The sequence below is a fragment of the Microtus oregoni genome, unplaced genomic scaffold (assembly GCF_018167655.1).
Source record: "Microtus oregoni isolate MIOR12 unplaced genomic scaffold, Mior012 000040F_ref0000088, whole genome shotgun sequence".
Lineage (NCBI taxonomy): Eukaryota > Metazoa > Chordata > Mammalia > Rodentia > Cricetidae > Microtus > Microtus oregoni.
The window spans coordinates 17363558-17386864 of record NW_024543207.1 but is presented as its reverse complement, the minus strand read 5'-3'; the positions used below and the strand labels follow the sequence as shown (position 1 = coordinate 17386864).

The 23307-nt window shown below is 40.5% G+C and overlaps 2 protein-coding genes across 3 annotated transcripts; both read left to right on the top strand.

The window, feature by feature from the left end:
- Window positions 1–1151: 1151 nt before the first annotated feature.
- Window positions 1152–10799, top strand: LOC121433588 (zinc finger protein 728-like). Its single transcript, XM_041632071.1, has 4 exons — window positions 1152–1267; window positions 5919–6045; window positions 7032–7127; window positions 7929–10799. Exons 2-4 carry the CDS (start codon window positions 5922–5924, stop codon window positions 9356–9358), a joined length of 1650 nt encoding a protein of 549 aa, XP_041488005.1. The 5' UTR covers window positions 1152–1267; window positions 5919–5921; the 3' UTR covers window positions 9359–10799.
- A 1168-nt stretch (window positions 10800–11967) lies between these two features.
- Window positions 11968–22335, top strand: LOC121433587 (zinc finger protein 728-like). 2 transcript variants are annotated; one of them, XR_005972336.1, is made up of 5 exons: window positions 11968–12022; window positions 16773–16899; window positions 17837–17932; window positions 18706–20215; window positions 22299–22335. XR_005972336.1 is itself a non-coding variant. In XM_041632070.1 (4 exons), exons 2-4 carry the CDS (start codon window positions 16776–16778, stop codon window positions 20145–20147), a joined length of 1662 nt encoding a protein of 553 aa, XP_041488004.1. In that variant the 5' UTR covers window positions 11968–12022; window positions 16773–16775; the 3' UTR covers window positions 20148–22241. The 2 variants fall into 2 exon arrangements, 1 of the variants encoding a protein (XP_041488004.1); XM_041632070.1 differs by lacking the exon at window positions 22299–22335 and having other exon boundaries at window positions 18706–22241.
- The last annotated feature ends 972 nt before the right edge of the window (window positions 22336–23307 follow it).

Sequence of the window (23307 nt, the reverse complement as noted above, 5' to 3'; positions counted from 1 at the left end):
TCAGCTCAGCAGAGGATTCCTGTGTGCCCTGCTGTGTTTGTGTTTCCTCGGCCCTAAGAAAACCCTTCTTTTCCTGTGGATGCTCCCTGCCCTGGTTGATATTTTCCCATTAGTTACATGTTGCAGTTGGGATGTTTTCCCTTTTAACTCTTCATCTGCCAGAAAAACAAGGAACCAAGCCAGATCAAGAACCCCCCTCCCCCAGACTGTAACACTGCAGCAGAAGAATGCTCTTTCCACTCACCAGCATCCACTCACCAGCCTCCACAAGCCTTTCTTTCATTTTGTTGTGTTGCTCTTTTTAGTGCTGTGTGCTAAACCCAGGACCTCCTGGCTTCAAGGAACCTGCACCATCACCAGCTACCTCCCATTCATTTTTGTTTTTATTTCATTGCAAGGCTTTCTTTCTTTCTTTCTTCCTTCCTTTCTGTTTCTTTCTTTGTTTCTTTCTTCTTTTCTCTTTTGCTTCTTTCTTTTTTAATTCTTTCTTTCTTTGTCTGATCTTCCTTTCTGCCTTCTTCCCCCCATCTCTGATCTTCTTCCTTTCTGCCTTCTCCCCCCCCCCACACGCTCGCACACGCGCACACGCACGCATGCACGCACGCACACACCGGGTTTCTCTGTGTATTCCTTGTGTTTTAAGAACTCGCGCTGTAGACCAGGAAGGCCTTGAACAGTGTAAACACCACCACCTCCTGGAATACACATGCATTTCTTAAGTTGCCCAGGCTTGCTTTGAACTCACCCTGGAGTTGAGGTGGCCTTGGAGCCCTGATCCCTGGGCCTCTTCTCATAAGAGGCAGACACCATGGCCACCAGGCCTCTACTCATATTTCATTTCAAAGGCTTAGCAGTGACTTTTCCGTGTGAATTTCTTATAATTATCTCAAAATGAATGTTTTTCTCTGGAGTAAATTTCTAAAACAATCAGACCTGTGTGTTAAATCACAGTAAAGTAACAAAAAAATGACTAGTAAATGTAATAAATATTGCTGCGAGGCCTCCATTTACTGAGGATTTTTAAAGCAGCCTGACTACCAGGGAGTCACCCTTTAGCACCCTTGCTTTTGGCGATTCTTTCCCAAGGCCACTTGCTACCGGCCAGCTCTATTCCGCGGACTTATGGGAAATGTAGTTTCAGTCATTATGACGTCACGAGCAAGGCTCGCACTGTCGCCTTCTCATTTCCTTCCACCCTCCGCGCTTCCCTCTCCAATTTGGACTCAAGTGTTTTACTACCCTGCTTGGGTTTCATCTCTGAGCTCAGGTTGGTTCGGGGTGCAGGGCAGCCCAGCAGGTCTGAGGGATCGTGCAGGGGGAGCCGGTAGGTCCATGGTGGAAGGAGTGGACACGGGGCCCATGGGAAGCAGGAAGAAGCTTTGGATTTGCTGTTCCTACCTAGGCTGCGCCATCCAGTCAGGATTTAGGTCCGCTCCAGGGAGAGGGCGATGGGGTCGGTGCTGGGTCTCCTGATGCTCCAGTCCGCCCGGGATCTCGCTCCCGGACCGGGCGGGTCGGCTGCCGGCCCCCGAGGCTGTACGAGGAGCTCACTTTCCAGCTCGCCCTGGGAAGCCTGCTGCTACCAGCTGACTCTGAATGGCTGTAGTCAGGATTCTCATTGGTCTAGAGAAGAAAGGGGAGTTTCTGGTCCCTACTGCGCGGTGTTAGTATTTGGTTGTAATGAGAGACCTAGGAAGGGCGTGCTTAGTGTTATTTGACATAGTCAAGTTCCAGATAGGACTTGACGATTATTTTACTGGAGCTCCCAAACCTTTGTACTGTGTTCCATAGCTGAAGTCAGGGATAGATGCTATACATGACCATAGTGAATTTTATCACAGATCCCTGCAAAACTCACCACAGAGAAGGTTCAGTACATAGACAGACATAGTTTCAGACATCAAGCTAACGTCCCTTTATTACTAGTTGTGCACTAGAAGCTTGGAATAAAATGCCTTTATACTGTAGAAAATGATTCCTTTCTTAGAGGGTTGGTGTTTGTGCGCCCCCTTTAATCTCCTCCCTTGCCAGAGTCTAATCACTTATAAGTCTTTAATATTTAGGACAATTTAAATTTGAAGCTCAGGCATTCTCTCCTATTAGATAAACAGGATACATAGAAATTGTGAGAAAAATAGAAAATTTTGAAGCAGAAAATATTTTTTAAAGTGAACATTAAAGTATATATGTCCAGCTGCTATTGTAAATGATAAAACATGTGAACACTCTCAATACATAAGTGTTCCGTGGAGGAAAAACTAGCCAGCAGGCGTTCATTTTTACTGCATTCTGAAGATTGTCTGATGGAACAGATTCTCAGGCTGTACCAAAAATAACTAGAGTTGAAAATCTGAAGAAATTTTAACTTCCAAACTAGTAATTTCTGTTCAACCCTTTTGGCCTCTAAGGAAGTTTCAAGAGCATGCCATTATCTTTGCATTTCTTAAGCATCATATTGCCCAGAGGAAATACTTTTAATTTTTTTTATAAATTCCTTTTATACCTTATTAGTTTTTTCATTTCTATCTCAAATCTGATTACTTTGTTATTTTAAATTTTTGTGCCAGGAAAGAACATCAGTATTAGCAAGACTGTGGTGGTGCACACCTTTAATCATAGCACTTGAGAGGCAGAGGTGAGTAGATCTCTGACTTCATGGCTAGTCTGGTCCACAAGAGCTAGTTCCAGGACATGCTCCAAAGCTATGGAGAAATCCTGTCTCAAAAATCCAAAATAAAGAGGCATGGTATTTATTCATTTATTTTGTTGTTGTTGCTGTTAAGTGGATAACTCTACAGTTTTCCTTCAACATCAGAGATCTGAGAAGGAAAAGTTAGAGCAGGAAGTATAATCCAGATGGCCTCTGTGTCAATTAATAAATATTTTAAATGTCATATTCAATGGATCTCTATGGATTTTGAGGACCATCTATTAAGTATGCCTGAATTTAAACAAACTTTCTTTGTATTTACTTCTCTATTTGAAAACATGTGTGGAAGACTAAAACTTGTTCTCATAAATGAATTACATTTTTGCTAAGCTTAACTACATAGTTCTGAGCACATGGAAGAATTGAATCATCTCTAAGGTACCTGAGAGGTCTACATCTTGACCCTTAGGCAGCCATGTATGCTTGAGCATGTATGAGACCTGAAAGCCTGACTCCCCAGTGACACACTAACAATGCCACACCTCTTAATAATGCTACTTCCCATGGGCCAAGCATTCAAACACAAGAATTCATGCAGCCATACCTATTCAAACCACCACTGTGACTATAGATCCTGAGTCAGATGATACTGCAACCTGCCAATTATTAGTACAGAACAAATATCCATCCTGCATTTTCTTTGTGGTGTTTTTACCAATAAGGGACTGAATCTATAAACTATCCAACAACATGACTTCAGAAGGTAATAACCTGCTTTCTTTCAGGTGTTATGGTTTTTAGTAGCCAAGTTTTCAGAAAGCTACTTAAAGAGCAGAGCCAAAGTCATTGGTAGTGATAGATTAGCATTTACCTGTTTGAAATCTCAGAAAATTACAAATTTTGCCATTTTAGTGGATTTGCTGTGAAATTAAGCACTCATTTAAATATAGATCTTCCAGATGAGCATGAGAAGAGAATGTCATCCATATATTGCAGGACAAGTAGCTCAGGGAATTTAAACAGTGTCCGCTTCAGTGTTTTATGTCCTAATTTAATGTATTGCTACTAGAACTTTTAATTTTTCCTCATTTCAATTTAACCCCATGAATGGAATATTAATCTATACTGAATTATTGCCGCTATTCAGGAATAATAAAATAAAATCAGAAGATAACAGCAACCATAAAATTGAAACAATGGGGCAGCCACGTTGGCCTATGGTGTACTTGCAATGCGCTGCGAAACCTTTCTAGGAACTGGGGTGTTACAAAGGCCACTCTCTCTATCCCAGTAGGAGAAAAGGGCCATGTGGCCAGGGGACTTTGACTTTCAATCAAATTGCTTAGGAAGACTAAACAAACATGGCTGGCCTGTTAGCTAAGCAACTAGTTGATATATTGAGCCTTGCTGTGACCTCCCAAGATGTGTCCAGCAAGGGAAAAGTGTTATTCTTTGTTTGCTTGTTTATTTTGTATACATGTGTGTCTTTGCACGTTTTCTTTGACTCTCCTTCTCGTTGTTTACAAAAATGATTGACAAGTGTTTTTCTACCCTCCTTCATGGGGTCTCGTTATATTAGTTCTCATGGGAATAACATAGAAGAGGTATTGCTCTGAATATTTCACCCCTCACTAAGTGTATAAACACCGTCACAAGGTCCTGAGAAGAACCTGTATTTCTTCTAATCTCTCATTAAAGATCATGGACCATTTAAGTGAGTTTTGTCAGTTTGCCCGAATTTCTACTTAAAGAAAAACTTCCTTAACTTCTCCTAGGACCAAGTCCCACACTGTGTTTGTTCCTCCAAACTTTATTGCTGGTACGGAAAGTATCCACATGAAGTTAAGAATGAGACTCGGGCCAATACCACTTTAGCTAGCACTCGTTCAAAATTTCTCGAGTTTGACCGAGCAGTTTATTTTCCTTACAAATTAAAACACAATTAAACTTTGGGAAATGGACTCCATCTCAACATTGTGACAGCAAAGCTTTAACCACATCTCCACTGGAACTCCTTTGCAAGGGACATCACTTTGGTGAGACACCTGTGACCTTTACTCTAAGAGTGGGCTCTTATTCACAGAGGAACAGAGATCAGAGTAAAGGTATTAGGAGGAGTGATTTGTAGTAAACATAAGCTTAGGTTTTATTCTCTGAGGATGCAAATTACATGGGACCACTTTCATAAGGGTTGGCTTTATTCATTGAGAGACAAAGCTCAGAATTAAGGTCTGGACAACCCCTTGGGTTTGGGGTGTTGTCAAGATTCAGGTGATGGATCCAAAGACTAGGAGAAGATCTCCACTGTGTAAGGCAACATTCACTCCAGGCTTCCTAGTGAATAAACATCAGTCATTTCTTTCAAGCTGTGCCTTCTTCATCATTCCCTTTGTCCTTTCATCAGGGCATCTGAAAAAGTCCCAAATCCACTGAACTTATTGCTAAATTGCCTAATTAGAAATTTGTTAAAAATATTCATAATTCCATTTTGTCTACAAATTGTTCATTTAGTTTTCTGCCTCTTGGTGGCAGACATTCAAGTCCCTTCGTACAGTCATTTGCATCACTCAGTGCATGCTCAGGAAGCCAAACCTCAGCCCAGACTTGCTGGATCAGATCTGCACCCTCATTGTATATACCGTTTGTGGTTGTTCATATGGGCTGAGCAGTACCCTCTCCATCTCCATAGCTCTGTAATGTTAGAAATATATGTTATGTTTGCTGTATTATGATAGTAGCATGGGACACGATGCTTATTTTATCTCAAGATTTTATTATTTATTTATTGATGTTGTGCATGGTTGTAATGCTAGTGTCCTTGTTTAAGGCGTTGTCTGATCCTATGGAACTAGAGTTACAGACAGTTGTGAGCAGCCATGAGAATCCTGCCTGCTGAGAATCCATCCCAGGTCTTTGGAAGAGCAGTTAGTGCTTTTTACTACTAAACCATCTCTCCAGCCTGAACAGTCCTCTTTTCATGATACACTCACTCTTGATTTTATGGTTCTCATGACTAAAATATCCCTTGGAGTTTCTAGGATCTCCTGTCATTCAGTGTCCTTAATGATGAATTCGGTCAACATCACAACACTACATCAGACTTGTTTACGGATATTTTTTCCCTATGTCAGAAGGGCTTCCAACTCTCTTCTCACTATTGGTGACCTTTAGATTTATATCCAGAATACATATGCCTCCTGTTATTTGTGCTTTTGTTGTTGTTTTAATTAGTATAATACATAGTATTTATTCATTTTCTTTATTTCAGGAAATGCTGTCTTTCAGGGATGTGGCCATTGATTTCTCTGCAGAGGAGTGTGAATTGCTGGACCCTGATCAGTGGAATTTGTACAGGGATGTGATGTTGGAGAATTTCAGCAACCTTGTGTTCCTGGGTGGGTTGTCCTATTTTTAAATCATTGCTGCCTTTTAGGCCCTGACTCATAATCAGGAACTACAATTCCCAGCATATACCAGCAGTGGTTGTGCCACAGGAGTTGCAGCCTGAGGGAATTCTGTTCCCTCATGCCCCGCCTCTTTGAAAGCTATGAAGGGAACTTGTATAAATCACTGTCCTCCTGAAGAACTCAAGATTTGGAGGCTGAGGTGCACTTCCTCTTCGCTGAGGGGAAGAATAGCAAATACCTAACCTCCTCTCCTTACTCGTGTCTATGAAAAAGCTCTCTTTTTTTTCCACACCCGGACTTAAAAGCTTTTCTCCACCTTGCTCCTTCCAACCTCTTCCAGTTAGCTCGTTGCTGATGCAACATCCTGAGCACAGGTGAATTTTATTTAGTCAAACAAATGTAACATATCTTTCCATCGTTAGTCAAATGTTCCAGGGGTTGAACAAAGTCAACACACAATGAAGTAATATTCTACCACATGAGGGAGGGACTCTTCCATAGTGAACTCTTAATTAACTGTCAGCATCAAACTGGATTTCTTTCTACAGTATCTCAAGGGTGCTTGTGCTTCAAACAATGAAATTTATGGGGTAAATTTTAAGGAAATCAAGGAGAGTATTCCTAAACCTTAGAATGATTTTATTTCTTCTCGTGTTTATAAAACCTTCCCTTTGTTTTTAGACGTACCCTTTATATTGGGGGTAATGTTATAAAGTAAGGGGCATGAGTGGGAAGCATCCAGGTTAAAAAGAATACCACACACTTTGATTTTAATACCTTTCTTTGTAACTGAGGGACATGAGCTCAGGACCTACAAATCCTTTTAAACATGGCCCCATCTAGAAATTCATGAAGAACTAATCCTCTTTAATCATTGATTTTATCCTCTCCTACCTTATATATACAGTCCTAGAGAGGACTCGTGATCCTCAGGAGAATACACTAATAATAATGTTCTCTTTTCCCATAAACAGGTTTTACCTCCTCTAAGCCATACCTGGTCACATTTCTGGAGCAAAGACAAGAACTTTCAGATATGAAGAGACTAGGAGCAGCTGCCATGGAAACAGGTATGTAGGAATGAGGGGACAGAGGCCAGGGTGAGAGATTTGCAGAAAAGGAGACTTTATCAGCAACATTAACTCACAATGTTCTGATGGACATACAGTTTAAAGGATCTCCTTTTGTAGTTTCCTGTGAGAAGAGGATGTTCCTGGAGCTTTGATTCTGTTATGCTTTGTCCTTCTCCCATTAGATCAGCCTCTGTCTACAGTAACTGACTAAGCTCTGTAATTTCTACATAAACACTATGTCTTTTTTATAATTTTATCAGTAGGTCCTCATACATGAGATGTGCAGAAATCCTCCTGTCGTCAATCCTTTAAATATATTATTTAACATTGAAATGCACAATTTTCTACTTATTCAGCCAAATTTTCATACATTGGAAAACTAAGCATTTAGGATGTCTATGAACTATTAAATTATATGTCTTCCAACTTGGACTACATTTATACTTTGTGTTCATCTGGACATAAAATTTCTATGTGTTTAAGTGTCTCATTTAAATTAGCATCATAGTTGGTTTTCTTAATGGTGGATGCTATGCCTTCTCTGCATGTTTGACATTGTTTATACTCATTTGTTTCTGTGTTCTATGTTGTCCTGTCTTTGTCTTTCACTTCTAGTTATGTAATTTCAACCTATCATGGTGGTTTTAATTAGGATGCACTGAATACATCTTTAGAATATTGAATGTAACGGTATTAATATTGAAAAATACAGGTCTGAGCCAATGTTTCTGTTTTTAAAAATAAACATAAATATAGAGAATTTTGCTCAGGTTTCATTTCTCAACTTTTACTCACCAGGAAACAAACAATCTACTGGCAAAGAATGTGACAAAGCCCTTCCTTGGAACTCACAACCTATTAGCCACCAGAAAATTAATCTAAAAAAGAAGCCATATAAGTGTGAAGAATGTGCTAAGACTTTCCGTTCTCCATCATTACTTTGTGTACACAGGAGAATTCATACAGGAGAGAAGCCCTACTATTGTGAAGTGTGTGGCAAGGCCTTCCGTGCTCCATCTTTACTTTCAAAACACAAAATTGTTCATACAGGACAGAAATCCTACAAGTGTGAAGTATGCGGGAAGGCCTTCTATTTTCCATCACGACTTTCTCTACACAAAAGAATTCATATACAATTGAAACCCTACAAGTGTGAAATATGTGGCAAAGCCTTCTGTTTTCCATCACTACTTTCTGAACACATGAGAATTCATAAAGCAGAAAAACCCTACAAGTGTGACGCATGTGGCAAGGCCTTCAATTATCCATCACAACTTTCTCTGCACAGTAAGATTCATACAGGAGAGAAACCCTACCAGTGTGAGGTATGTGGCAAGGCCTTCTGTTTTCCATCAAAACTCTCTCTACACAATAAAATCCATACAGGAGTGAAACCCTACCAGTGTGAGGTATGTGCCAAAGCCTTCTATTTTCCATCACAACTTACTGCACACAAGAGGATTCATACAGGAGAGAAACCCTACCAGTGTGGTTTATGTGGCAAGGCTTTCTTTGTTTCATCACAACTTTCTTTACACAAGAGGAATCATACGGGCGAGAAACCCTACAAGTGTGAAGTTTGTGGGAAGGCCTTCTGTGTTCCATCACAATTTTCTGAACACCAGAGAATTCATACAGGAGTCAAACCCTACCAGTGTGAAGTATGTGGGAAAGCCTTCCATTTACCATCACGACTTTCTGAACACAAGAGAATTCATACATCAGAGAGATCCTTCAAGTGTGAAGTATGTGGCAAGGCCTTCAAAAGTAAACCAGTCCTGTCTGTACACAAGAGGATTCATACAGGAGAGAAACCCTACAAATGTAGTGTATGTGGCAATGCCTACAGTCGTCGATCAGGACTTTCTGTTCACATATGGATTCATATAGGAGAGAAACCCTACAAGTGTGAGTTATGTGACAAAGCCTACAATAGTCGAGCAGGACTTTCTGTGCACAAGCGGGTTCATACAGGAGAGAAACCCTACGAGTGTCAAGTATGTGACAAAGCCTACAACAGTCGATCAGGACTTTCTGTACACAAGAGGGTTCATACAGGAGAGAAACCCTTCAAGTGTGAATTATGTGACAAAGCCTACAAGAGTCGATCGGGACTTTCTGCACACAGGAGTTTCCATACAGGAGAGAAACCCTCCAAATGTGAAGTATGTGGCAAAACCTTCAAAAGCCCATCAGCATTTTATACACACAAAAAAATTCATACATAAGAGAAACCCTTCACGAGTCAAGTATGTGTCAAAGACTTCTGTGTTGCATCACAAGTTTCTGAACACTAGAACATTCATACAGGAATGAATCCCTTCAAGTGTCAAGTATGTGACAAAGCTTTCTATATTCCGTCACAACTTTTTGTACACAAGCGGATTCATATAGAAGAGAAACCCTACAAATGTGAAGTATGTGGTCAGGCCTTTACTGATCTGTCATAATGTTCTAAATATATAAGTATTCATACAGGAGAAAGACATTAAAATTGTAAAGTGTGGCAAGGATATCAATTCTCCATCAGTACTCTCTAGACAGAAGAACCCTGGAAGTGGGAAGTGTGTGTCATGGTTCCCTGCTGCATCATTGTTTGGTGCTATGGACGTAGGCTAGAATCTTCCCGGTAAGCGCACCTTGGTGTGCTACACACATTAGAAATGGGCTAGTCCCGGTGCGAGAGTTAGCCGAGAAGAGGCTAGATATAATGGGCCAAGCAGTGTTTAAAAGAATACAATTTGTGTGTTGTTATTTCTGGTGTAAAGCTAGCTGTGCGGGAGCCGGGTGGGATCAAAAGCAGGCCCGCAGCTCCCACAACATCCTGAGAGAAAAACCTATAGAAGACAAATATGGTATGTATTCACTTATAAGTGCATGTTATCCATTAAATAAATGATAATAAAGCTTCAACCTATAGATGTAGAGAGGAGTCGTCTGTGGGGATGTACTAAACTCCTTGGGAAGGGGAAATAAAATAGATTTTCCAGATGGACTCAAGACTGGTGGGGACCAAAACAAGAGGGGTCAGGTGTGAGGGGTAGAGAGAGAGCTGGAATTGAGGAGCATTTTGTTTTAGGTTGTGGAAACCTATTACAGTCAGAACTTCCGAAAACTGTGAAGAAATCCTATTCAGGATTCCTAATCATGAGCCATATGAGATCTCAATTGACCATCCGTTGCACAATGAAATGATTAAATTGAAGGGACTGGGTAACAGTCAATTAACTTTTTTCCTAAATGGATCCCATGGAAATTCCCAAAACATCCTAGGCTGATGCTACGACAAAAGATTTCTCTCTATAAACTGATAGTGGAGTTCCATCACTGAGGTCATCTACTCGTTTAATCGGACATGGAAAATTGAGCACCTTCGTACACTGAGCCTTTACCTCTCTGTTCTAGTCTCTTTGGTGGAGGAGGGTAATCTGTAGGGTACTAAAGAGAAATGAGAACACAAAAGTTCAAGGATAAAGACTGTTTCACCCCAAGTCTACCATCACCTTCACCATACTCAACAACTCAACCACGGAGAGGAAGATTCCTCAAAAACCCTCCAAAGCCCTGCCTGCAGAGACAGGACTCGGGCCCCTAAGGTGCCTCAGCTCCGCAGAGGTTCCCTCCTTCTGCCCTGCTGTGTTTGTGTTTTCTCAGCCCTAATAAAAACCCTTCTTTTCCTGTGAATTCTCCCCTGTTGTTTGGTGTTTTCCCCTGATGCTACATGTTGCAGTTGAAATATTTACCTTTGAATTCTTCATCTGGCAGAGAAACAACAACAAACCAGAAGTGATCAAAACTCCCCGATGGTAACCCTGCAACAGCAGAATGTGTTCTCCATATTCCAGCCCCACAAGATGTTGTTTAGTTCTCTTGTGTTGCTGAATTTAGTGTTGTGCTCTAAAACCAAGGTCCTGCTGACTTCATAGAATCTGACACATCACCCAGCTACCTCCTATTCTTTTTTGTTCTTTCCATTTTAATAAAAGGCTTGTTTTTCTCTTTGCCTGCCTTCCTTCCTTCCTTCCTTCCTTCCTTCCTTCCTTCCTTCCTTGTTTCTTTCTTTTTTCCTCCTTTTTTGACCTAGCCCTCTTCTCATAAGAGGCATCTACCAGGTGGTTTTTCTGTTTTCCTTTATTTCTTTTTTCTATTTTTTTTTAACACAGGGTTTTCTGGGTTGCCCTGGTGGTCCTAGAACTCGTGCTGTAGACCACGCTGCCCTTGAACTCAAAAGATCCACCTTTCTGCATAAATGAACAGTGCATACACCACCATCTCACAGAATATACAAGCCTTTCTTAAATTGCCCAGAACAGCTTTGAACTCACTCTGTTAGATCAGGCAGCCCTGGAACTGTGATTCATGGTCCTCTGCTCTTAAGAGGCAGACACCAAGTGGCTGCCACCACGCCTCTGCTCAGAATTCATTTCAAAATCTTAGCAGTGACTTTCCCATGTGAGATACTTGTAATTATCTCAAAGAAAAAAAGAGTCGAAATTAATATTTTACTCTGTAGTAAGTGTTTATAATAAGCATATCGTTGTGTGAAATCACAGTAACGTGACTAAAAATAACTAATAAAAGTAATAAACATTACTGTAAGGTCTCCACTCACACCTAACCATCTCAGTTTGCAAGCTGAGGATTTTAATGCAGCCTGACTCGCGGCATGTGTCCCTCTAGCGGCAGAAGTTTCACATTTCAATCCAGCGACTACAGGAAACTCAGTTACATAGACTTATGGGAAGTGTAGTCCAATTCATTGTGACGTCACAAGCAAGGATCGCCCAGTCGCCTTCTGAGTTGCTTCTACGCATGTTCCAACCTCATTCGCTTACCTCCAATTCTGAGTGAAGTTTCTTACTACAAGGCTGCGGTTGGATCTCTGAGCGCAGGTTGGTTCGGGGTGCAGGGCAGCCCAGCAGGTCTGAGGGATCGTGCAGGGGCAGCCGGTAGGTCCATCGTGGAAGGAGTGGGCACGGGGCCATGAGAAGCAGGAAGAAGCTCACTTTGGAGGTGCTGTTCCAACCTAGGCTGCTCCACTGAGTCAGGATTTAGGTCCGCGCTAGGGAGAGGGCGATGGGGTCGGTGCTGGGTCCTCTGGTGCTCCAGTCCTCCCGGGATCTCGCTCCCGGACAGGGCGGGTCGGCTGCGCCCCCGAGGCTTTGCAGGGAGCTCACTGTCCAGCTCCTCCGGGGAAGCCTGCTGCTACCAGCGGACTCACTCTGAATGGCTGTAGTCAGGATTCTCATTGGTCTACAGAAGGGAGTGCAGTTTCTGGTCCCTATTGCACTGTATTAGTATTTGGTTATAATGAGAGACCTAGGAAGGACGTGGGTAGTGTTATTTGACAAAGTGAATTTCCAGATACGACACGACGGTTATTTTACTGGAGCTCTCAAACCTTTGTACTGCGCCCTGTAGCTGACTAGTCGGTGAGAGGCGCTATCCATGCCCCTAGTGAATTTTATCACAGATCTCTGCAAAACTGACCGCAGAGATAGGTCCGTACATAGACAGACGTAGTTTCAGACATCAAGCTGACGTCTCTTTATTACTAGTTGTGCACTAGAAGCTTGGAATAGAATAATGCCTTTATACTATAGAAAATGATTCCTTTCTTAGAAGGTACGTGTCTGTGAGCCTTTTTAAAAATCACCTCTCTTGCCATAGTTTGATCACTTATAAGTCTTTAATATTTTGTACAATTTCAATTTGGAGCTCAGGCATTCTCTCGTATTAGGTAACAGGATACATAGAAGTTGTGAAAAAGAAACAGACAATTCTGAAGCAGAAAATAATTTTTTTCAAGTAAACATTCAAGTATATATGCAGCTGATATTGTAAACTATAAAAAATGAACAATCCCAATGCATAACTATTCTTTGGAGGAAAAATTAGCTGGAAAGCATTTGTTTTCACTACAATCTAAAGGTAGTCAGATAGAACAGTTTCTCAGGCTGTTCCAAAATTTTTATAGGTGAAAATTTGAAGATATTATAACTTCGAATACTTGTAATTTCTCTTCAGCCTTTTTGACCTCTAAGAAAATATATAAAACATTCCATTAACTTTGCATTTCTTAAGCATCACATTGCCCAGAGGAAATACTTTTAAATCTTTTATAAATTCCTTTTACTTCTTATTAGTTTTTAAAATTCCATCTTAAGTCTGATTACATTGTTATTTTAAATTTTTGTGACATATGAGTATTAATATTATATTTTAGCTATTAGAGGCATGTTATGTATTTATTTTGTTAATGCTGCTGTTAAACTGATAATTCTACAGTTTTCTGTCAAAATCAGAGATCAGAGTAGGATAAATTAGAACAGTCAGTATAATTCAGATTACTTCTGTGTTAATTATTACATATTTTCGATGTCATATTCAGTATATCTCTATTGATTTTGAGGACCATCTATTAAGTATGCCTAATTTTAAACAAACTTTCTTTGTAGTTACTTACTTGTCTATATGAAAACATGTATAGAAGACTACATGTTATTCTCATAAACGAATTACATTTGTGCTGAGCTTGACTACAAAGATTGTTTTAAGCACATGGAAGACTTGACTTTTTTATAAGGCGACTGACAATGTACTTGAATGTTTTAATTATCTTTCACAATTTACAATAAATTAGTAGCTTCTATAAGATGAACATTTCACAGTATTATCCCTGTTAAACTTGAGCCTTAAATTTTGAATTGAAGCTCTCTTAGCATTAAAGTAAAACTTTAAACTATAAATATAATTTGTAAAGACAAAGATGCTGCTCATATGTCTTTAAGTTGGTTTCTGCTAGCTTGAATAGACATAAGGAATATATATGTTGTTTTTTATTTTAAAAGTTTTAGAAGTCTAGTGTTAACAAAAATAAATGGTTAAATGTACACTTAACAAAGACATGAATTGTTAGACATACATCTTTCAGTCAGGTTTTTCTTAGTTCGAATATATCATTATATGCTTCTGAATTTAATGGTATAAAAAAATCCATCCCAATCTAAAATACCATCGGTACCTGCTTTTTACTACAAAGCTTAGTAATTCCTAAAGAGGACGGGTGTACTAAAGTGCACAGGTGCGGCCTTGGTTGGTTTTATCCATCATAGTCCTCTTAATCTAAGCGGTGGTGAGGTCACATGGCAGGTGTTCTTCAGTCTTTCTAAAGATGGCTGCTAACTACATGGTGGTTTTTATCCTGATGAGGTCATTCGTCAAGATGGAGGAAAAATCACATGGCTACTTTTTAAAACCTTCTGTTTTTTTGCAGTGTTATATAATAAACTTATTTCCTAAACAAGAGTTGAATCATATGTGTTATATACTGCAGTAAATTAAAATTTCCTGTTTGTAGATTTAACTATCCGCCTATTTTTATAAGCTTTAAGCTAAATTTTTGTTACTTTTTTTTCAACATACCTGATAAATTTATTAATCCTGAGACTAAGAGTTTATAGAGAACAGAGATATTTCTATGCTTCACGTGATAATTTATACGTGAGGCTACTCAAAGTATTCAGTGCTTGGAAAATACTTCATAAAAGTTGATTAATAGTAGCAACTTTAGAGGTAAAATATTTTCTGTGGAGTATGCGGAATTTTTATATAAAATATAGGACCTCTTGTCTTTGAAAAGCCAATTTTATTTTTTTTAAATATTTATTTATTTATTATGCATACAATATTCTGTCCAGACCTCATTACAGATGGTTGTCAGCCACCATGTGGTTGCTAGGAATTGAACTCAGGACCTTTGGAAGAGCAGGCAATGCTCTTAACCGCTGAGCCATCTCTCCAGCCCCGAAAAGCCAATTTTAAAAGCATTAAAAAGTATTCTCTATAAGAGTTTTAGATGTAATTTTAGGCAAAACCTACGGAGGATGTTTTAAAGATCTTAGAAAGGTATCCTTTGGATAGTGATTGTCTTACATAGGGTTTCTGTGCTGTGAATAGACACTATGACCATGGCATTTCTTTCAAAGGAAACATTTAATTGGGGTGAGCTTATGGTTCAGAGGTTTTAGTCTTATCATCATGGTGGATGGCATGCAGACAGACATGGTGCTGGAGAAGGACCTGAGAGGTCTACATCTTGATCCTTAGGCAGCCAAGTATTTTGTTTGGCTTGAACATGTATGAGACCTGAAAGCCTGACTCCACAGTGACACACTAACAATGCCACACCTCTTAATAATGCTACTTCCCATGGGTCAAGCATTCAAACACAAGAATCCATGGGGGCCATGCCTGCTCAAACCACACAGTGATTATAGATTCTGAGTAAGATTATACTGCAACCTGCCAATTATTAGTACAGAAGAGATATCCATCCTGCATTTTATTTAGTGGTGTTATAATCACTGAGGCTCTTTACCAATAAGGGATTAAATCTATGAGCTAGCCAACAACATTACTTAACCAGCTAATAACCTGCTCTGGTTCAGGTGTTACATTTCTTAGCCGTAGAATTTTCAGAAAGCATCTTGAAGCGCAGAGCCAAATCATTAGTAGTGATTGGCACATTAGTGTTTACCCAGTTGAAGTAGCCCAAAATTATAAATTTTGCTATTTGCATTTACTATGAAAGTTAAGCATTTATTTAAATATACATTTGACAGACAAGCAGGAGAAGAGAATATTGTCTATATAACTCCAGGAATTTTAACAGTGCCAGCTTAAGTGTTTAATGCCCTAATTGTAATGTTTTGGTACTAGAACTTTTTAATTTTTGCCCATTTCAAATTTTCCACATGAACAGACTATTAATCAATGTATACTTACTTACTTATTACCACTATGCAGGAAAAACAAAATAGCAAGAATCAGCAGATAACAACAACACAGTCTAAGCGCGGGGGTAGCCAAGTTGGCTCTTGTTGTGGCAGCAGGCCCCGCCCACCTTCCTTAGAACTGGGGTGTTATGGAGACCACCTCTGCATCCCAGGGGTAGAACAGGCCCACGTGGCCAGAGGGCTTTGAATTCCAGCCAAATTGTTCGGGAAGACTAAACAAATGTGGCACGGCCCAAGCAGCTGCTTAGTACATCAAACTTTGCTGTGACCTACCAAGATGTGAGCAGCCATGAGAATCCTGGCTCCTGAGAATCCACCCCAGGTCCTTTGGAAGAGCAGTCAGTGCTTTTTACTACGAAGCCAATTCTCCAGCCTCAATAATGCTCTTTTGTAGATACCCTCACTCTCCATTGTATCTTTTTTTTTTTTTTTTTTTTGAGACAGAGTTTCTCTGTAGCTTTGGAGCCTGTTCTGGAACTAGCTCTTGTAGACCAGGCTGGTCTCGAACTCACAGAGATCCGCCTGCCTCTGCCTCCCGAGTGCTGGGATTAAAGGTGTGCGCCACCACCGCCCGGCTCCATTGTATCATTTTTAAAAGTAAAATATCCATGGGAGTTCCTAAGATCTTCTGCCATTCATTTTCCTTAGTGCTGAGCTTTGTGCAACATCACAGAACTGCACCAGACTTACGCTAGGGATATAGCTCACCTTTACCAGAAGTTCTTCTAGTTCTCTTTTCACTCTGACTTTCAGATTTATATCCAGAAGTATGTATGTTATTTGTGTTTTTACTGCTGTTTTTATTTGTAAAATATTTAGTATTCATTCTTTTTCTTTGTATCAGGAAATGCTGTCTTTCAGTGATGTGGCCATTGATTTCTCTGCAGAAGAGTGTGAATGGCTGGACCCTGATCAGTGGACTTTGTACAAGGATGTGATGTTGGAGAATTTCAGCAACCTTGTGTTCCTGGGTGGGTTGTGCTTTTTTTAAAAATTGTTGCTGCATTTTAAGCCCTGACTCTAATCAGGAACTGCAGCTCCAGCGCTACCAGCAGTGCTTGTGCCGCAGGAGCCGCAGCCTGAGGGAATTGTGTTCCCTCATGCCCCTCATATAAATCTCTGTCCTTCTAAAGAATTCAAGACTCAAAGGTTGAGGTGGAATTGTTCTCCTCAGGGAGGCTGGATAACCAGTAGCTCACCTCCTCTCCTCGCTCATTTTTACTAAAATGCCCTTTCTTCTCTTAACCCCACCAAAAACCCTTCTCCACCTGACTCTTTCATACCACATCCAGTCAGTGAGTTGGTGACTCATCCTCCTGGCTGCAGGTGAATTTTATTTAATCAAACAAATGTAACACATCTTTGCATCATTAAACAAATATTCCAGCGCATGAACAACAGGAACACACCTGAAAGTAATATTTTACCACATGCGTGGGGAAAGCTTCCACGGTGAACTCTTAATTGTCATCATAAAACTTGCTTACTTTCTGCAGTATCTCAAGGAAGCTTGTGCTTCCAAAATGAAATTTATGGTGCAAATTTTAGGGAAAATTTAGAAGCGTATTCCTATACCTTAGAATGATTTACGTTTTTATTGTGTATGTGAAACCTTCCCATCTTTTGTAGAGGTGATAACGTCATAAAGTGTCAAGAGTGGGAAGCACACATGGGAAAAAGAATATCACACTTTGTAATTTTATTATTTTTCTTTGTAACTGAGGGACATGAAGCTCAGGACCTGCAAATCTTAAATTTTTCTTAAGCATTCTGATGTGTCTATCAGGAAGCTCATGAGGAACTCATCCTGTCCAGTCCTTGATTATATCCCTTATTCTATATACAGTCCTAGACATGTGATCCCCATGAGAACACACTAATAATAATGTTCTCTTTTCCCATAAACAGGACTTGCTTCATCTAAGCCTTCCCTGGTCACATTTCTGGAGCAAAGACAAGACCCTTCAAACATGAAGAGACAAGCAGCAGCTGCCATGCAAACAGGTGTGTAGGAATGAGGGGACAGAGGCCAGAATGGCGAGGCAGCGATCCCCAGAAAACCAGGGGACAGAGGCCAGAATGGATAGGCAGAGATCCCCAGAAAACCAGGCTTCGTTATGAGCATTCACTCACAATGTCTGATGGAAGTCATGTTGTAAGGATCTTTTCTATTTTTATTGTGAAAAAAGGATGTTTATGATGCGTTGATTCTATTATGCTTTATCCTTTCCCATTAAGTCAATTAAGTTGGTCAATAGATCTTTATTCATAAAATGTGCATAAATAGTCCTGTCTTCAGTTCTTGAAATATATAAAATTGTTATGGACAGGTTTCTAGTTATGCAGCCTATCTTTATACCTTCCAAAGTTTAAAGTCTGCATTTAGCATATATATGAACTGTAATAATATGTGTCTTCCGACTCGGACTACTTTATACTTTGTGTTCATTTTGTTACAACATTTCCATATTTCTGTAAGTGGCTCATTTATAATACCATAATCATTTTGTTTTCTTAATTGTTGATATTATGCCTTCCTTACATGTTTGACATTGATTAATATTCATTTGTTTCTATGGGTTTCATCTTTACTTCATGTTATATAATTTCTACCTATCATGATACTTTTAATTAGGCTCCACTGAATACAGCTTTAGAAATTTGTATGTAACAAATTGAAAATATAGTTTTGAGTCAACATTTCTGTTTTTAAAACTAAACATAAATTTACACAATTTTGCTCATTTTTCATTCATTTCTTAACCTTAACTCACCAGGAAAAAAACACAATGCAGGCAAAGAATGTGGTAAAACCTTTCCTTGGAACTCACCTATTAGCCACCAGAAAATTAATTTAAGAATGAAGCCATATTATAAGTGTGAAGAATGTGGTAAGGCCTTCCATAGTCCATCATTACTTTGTTTACACAAAAGAATTCATACAGGAGAGAAACCCTTCAAATATGGTGTATGTGGCAAATCATTCAGAAGTCCATCAGTATTTTCTGGACACAAGAAAATTCATATAGGAGAGAAACAAAACAAGTATGAAGTATGTGCCAAGGCCTTCTATGTTCCATCACTGCTTTCTGTAAACAAGAGAGTTCATACAGGAGAGGATCCCTACCAGTGTGAAGTCTGTGGCAAGGCCTTCTACAATCCATCACAATTTTCTGAACACAAGAAAATTCATACAGGAGTGAAATTCTACAATTGTGAAGTGTGTGGAAAGGTCTTTAATCGTCCATCACGACTTTCTTTACACATGAAGATTCATACAGGAGAGAAACCCTACCAGTGTGATATATGTGGCAAGGCCTTCTATGTTCCATCCCGACTTTCTAAACACAAAAGGATCCATACAGGAGAGAAACCCTATGCGTGTGAAGTGTGTGGCAAGGCCTTCATTTGTTCATCAGTACTGTCTGTACATAAGAGGGTTCATACAGGAGAAAAGCTATACAAGTGTGAAGTGTGTGGCAAGGCTTTCCATGCTTCATCATTACTTTCCAAACACCGATTGATTCATACAGGAGAGAAGCCCTGCCAGTGTGAAGTATGTGGCAAAGCCTTCACATATCCATCATTACTATCTCTACACAAGAGCTGTCATACAGAAGAGAAACCCTACAAGTGTGAAGTATGTGGCAAAGCCTACAATAGACCTTCAACACTTTCTGTACACAAGAGGGTTCACACTGGACAGAAACTCTACCTGTGTGAAGTATGTGGCAAGGCCTTCCATGTTCCGTCACAAGTTTCTGTACACAAAAGGATTCATTCAGGGGAGAAACACTACAAGTGTGAAGTGTGTGGCAAATCCTACAATAGTCCATCAGGACTTTATATCCACAAGAGGAGCCATACAGGAGAGAAGCCCTATAAATGCGAAACATGTGGCAAAGGCTACAATAGCCCATCAGGACTTTCTGTACACAGGAAGATTCACACTGGACAGAAACCCTGCAAGTGTGAAGTGTGTGCCAAGGCCTTCTATGTTCCATCACAACTTTCTGAACACAGGAGAATTCATACTGGTGAGAATCCCTACAAGTGTGAAGTGTGTGGAAAGGCCTTTAATCGCCCATCACGACTTTCTCTACACAAGAAGATTCATTCAGGAGAGAAACCCTTCAAGTGTAAAGTATGTGGCAAATCCTACAGTAGTCCCTCAGGACTTTATTCACACAAGAAGATTCATACAGGAGAGAAACCGTAGAAGTGGGACGTCTGTGTCAAGGTCTCATGCTGGATCATTCCTTAAAGTACATGAGAGAATTTATACAGGTGAGAACCCTTACAGGTATGTGACAAGGACTTCTATGTTCCATCATGACTTTCTGTACACAAGAGCACTCATACAGGAGAGAAACCCTACAAGTGTTAAATATATGGCAATGTCTTTAAAACTTCATGGATTCTTTCTCATTTAATAATCCATTCTGGAAAGAAACCCTACTATGAAGAATATGAAAAAGCCCTATGTAAAAAGTCATACTTAACTCAGCACAAATTATCTCACACTTGGGAGAAAACCACAAGTGCAGGGAATGTGGCAAAGACTTTAGAACTTAAACACACGTTCTCAACACCAGGCTTTTCATACTGGAGGGAAACATTAAAAGTGTGGAGAATGGCAAGGTGTTTTATAAGCCTTATGGCCTTAAACAACATCAAAGAATTGATTTGTGAGAGAAACTCTGAAGAATATGCCAAGATTTTTTGTACTTACAAGAAGTCTTGAATCACCTGATCACTCATACTGGAGAGAAATGTCATTAGTGTCATAAATTTTGAAAACACTTTTATGAGCTTTCTAGTACTTCTCAAGGTAGTTCAAAGTTCAGTGAAATAATACAAATGCCAAAATGTTCATAATATGTTTTCAACGTCTTAAAACTCTAAAAGATATCAAAATATATTCTAGATAAAAATCCTTCAATTAGGTGGAATATCCTAATGCTAAGTGGGAAATCCGGGAAACAGAGATAGAAAGAAGGAGTAGGTAGAGTCAAGGAGAAACCATGTAAGTTCCAAAAGAGAAAGATGCCAGAATATTGCCATTAAGCCACAGCCTCGTTGTGATACATAGATTAATAGAAATGAGCTAATTTAAGATGTAAGAGCTAGCTAGGAATATGAGCCATTGGCTAAACATGTTGTAATTAGTATAGTTTATTTTTGATTTTTCCTGTCTGTGTTTCCGGGAAGTGAAAGAACAGTCTCTGTTTACATACCTAACTCAGGATGAAATAACTCACACTGGAGAAAAGCCTTTCAAAAATCTAGAATGGCAAACCTCTCAACTGTACCTGAAACCTTAAGGAACATCAAAGAATTCATTCTGGAGAGAAACCCTACAAGTCTAAAGAATGTAGCAAAAGATTTTAACGCTTACATATAACATTCTCAACAGCAGACTATTCATATTGGAGAGGAAGAGTATGACTGTGGATAATGGCAAGGTCATTCACCAGTCTTCTGGCAACTGAAATGGCCCTCTTTCTCCCCTAATTATTGGTTGGCCATGGCATTTATCACTACAATAGAAATCAAACAGGGTAAAGAATATTGCAAGACTTACGCTTGGTGGTGGTTGCACACCACCCTTGGGAGGCAGAGGCAGGCGGATCTCTGTGAGATCGAGGTCAGCCTGGTCTACAAGAGCTAGTTCCTGGACAGGCCCCAAAGCTGCGGAGAAACCCTGTCTTGAAAAACAAAAGACAAACAAGCAAAAGAATATTGCAAGACTTTACCATTTCTTATTACCTTAGTTAACATAGAAGGCTCCGTGCTGCAAATAATGTCACAAGGTTTTGAAGTTTCTTCAACCATAAGTCACACTCAGACTTCACTGAAAACGAAACTGTTGCAAAGAATATTACAAAGACTATTGCTTTTTATCTGTAATTTAACACCCCCCAAAAAAATCATATCTTGAAAGTTACGGCCAACCAAGCCAAAAGGAGCCAAGCTGGAGTCTGCCTGGTGTTGTTAGAGGTCTGTCGATAAGGAGCAACCAAGCAGTATTTCCTGAGGACCTAGCAACAGGTGCTGTCAGAGGTCCTGATTGTGCCTAGCCAATGAGAGATGAGCATGAAATGTCAAGTGTCAATAAATCAGAAGGCCTGATTGCTGGGAGGGCATATAAGTTTTTCTTGTTATTAAACAAACGAGTCTGCTGTAAACCTACCTGACTCCCGGCGTCTGTGATTATTGATGTCACACCTTTTCACCCCCTCCCCTAAGAAAAACCTTAGGGCCCAGCAATATTTGGCCCCCGGAACAGGGACTTCTAACAGGTTTTGAGCTCACCTGCTCAGAGTCCTTTTTTCATGGTTGCTGTAATTTTTGTATTTGCCCGGCACAGGGTCTTGTCATCTTCCTCTCCTCACTGGCAGTTCTGCACAGCGCACCCAAAGGTGTACTTTTGGTGAAAGACCCCTCGGTTCCTTCGGCGGGTAAGCATAGGGACCCCCATCCTTTCCAACTTTGGAAGGGCCCCCTCAGTCCCATCCGCGGGTGAGTGTCCTTTCCTTCCTTTGAAAGGCCCATCAATCCCTTTGACAAGTAAGCATTGGGACCCATATTCCTTCCTTTCTCTTTATCTCCCCATCTAGTTAGGAAGGCATTTTTTTCTTTCCTTTTTCGGTTCACCGTAAGGGCTGACCCCCCCAGGAGTCAGAACCAATTTTTGGCTCATCCAGAGATATCGTGTGTGCATATGGCTGTGGCCTCAAGAACCATAGAAATTCCTCACCAATCACTAGGCATAAGAGTCTGATGCAATTTCCCACCCCTGTTTACTATGGATTGTCCTCTCTCCTCTCAGAGGGGTGCTGACAGGCAGGGTGGAGTGACCTGTCATCTGTGAGAGTGCCACATTAGCTCCAGCAGGGAGACGTGAGCTGCTGAAGGTTCACGAGATGAGGGCCTGGAGGCCTGTGCTGGGCAGCCCTGAGGTGTGTGAGCTGTGACCGGTGTGAGCTTCCTGCTTGACTGAGGTCTCAGGGTGCTGGCTGAGCCTCGGGTGTAGGTGACAGTCTGAAGTGTGGGCTCAGAGATAATAGTCTTCCCTAGCCTGGTGTGCAACGAGGCCACAGTGAAGGCTCTGGGCCCCTCTTTGACCTCCGCTGGACTGTGTACCCATCTTCTAAAACTCCTACTTCATCAGGTGATTCTGTCCTTCTAGACGGCCCCGATAGGTCTTCCTGTGCAGCTGACAACGCTGACCTCACAGTAGTGCATGGAGGGTGGCCCGGCCCCGTTGGGCTTCTGCAGCCTGGGGCCCACGTTGGGCTTCTGCAGCCTGTCCAGTAACCGCAGCGTGTCACTGGTAAAGCTGGGGTCCCAAGTCCAATGGCCTGGTTTTCCCTAGT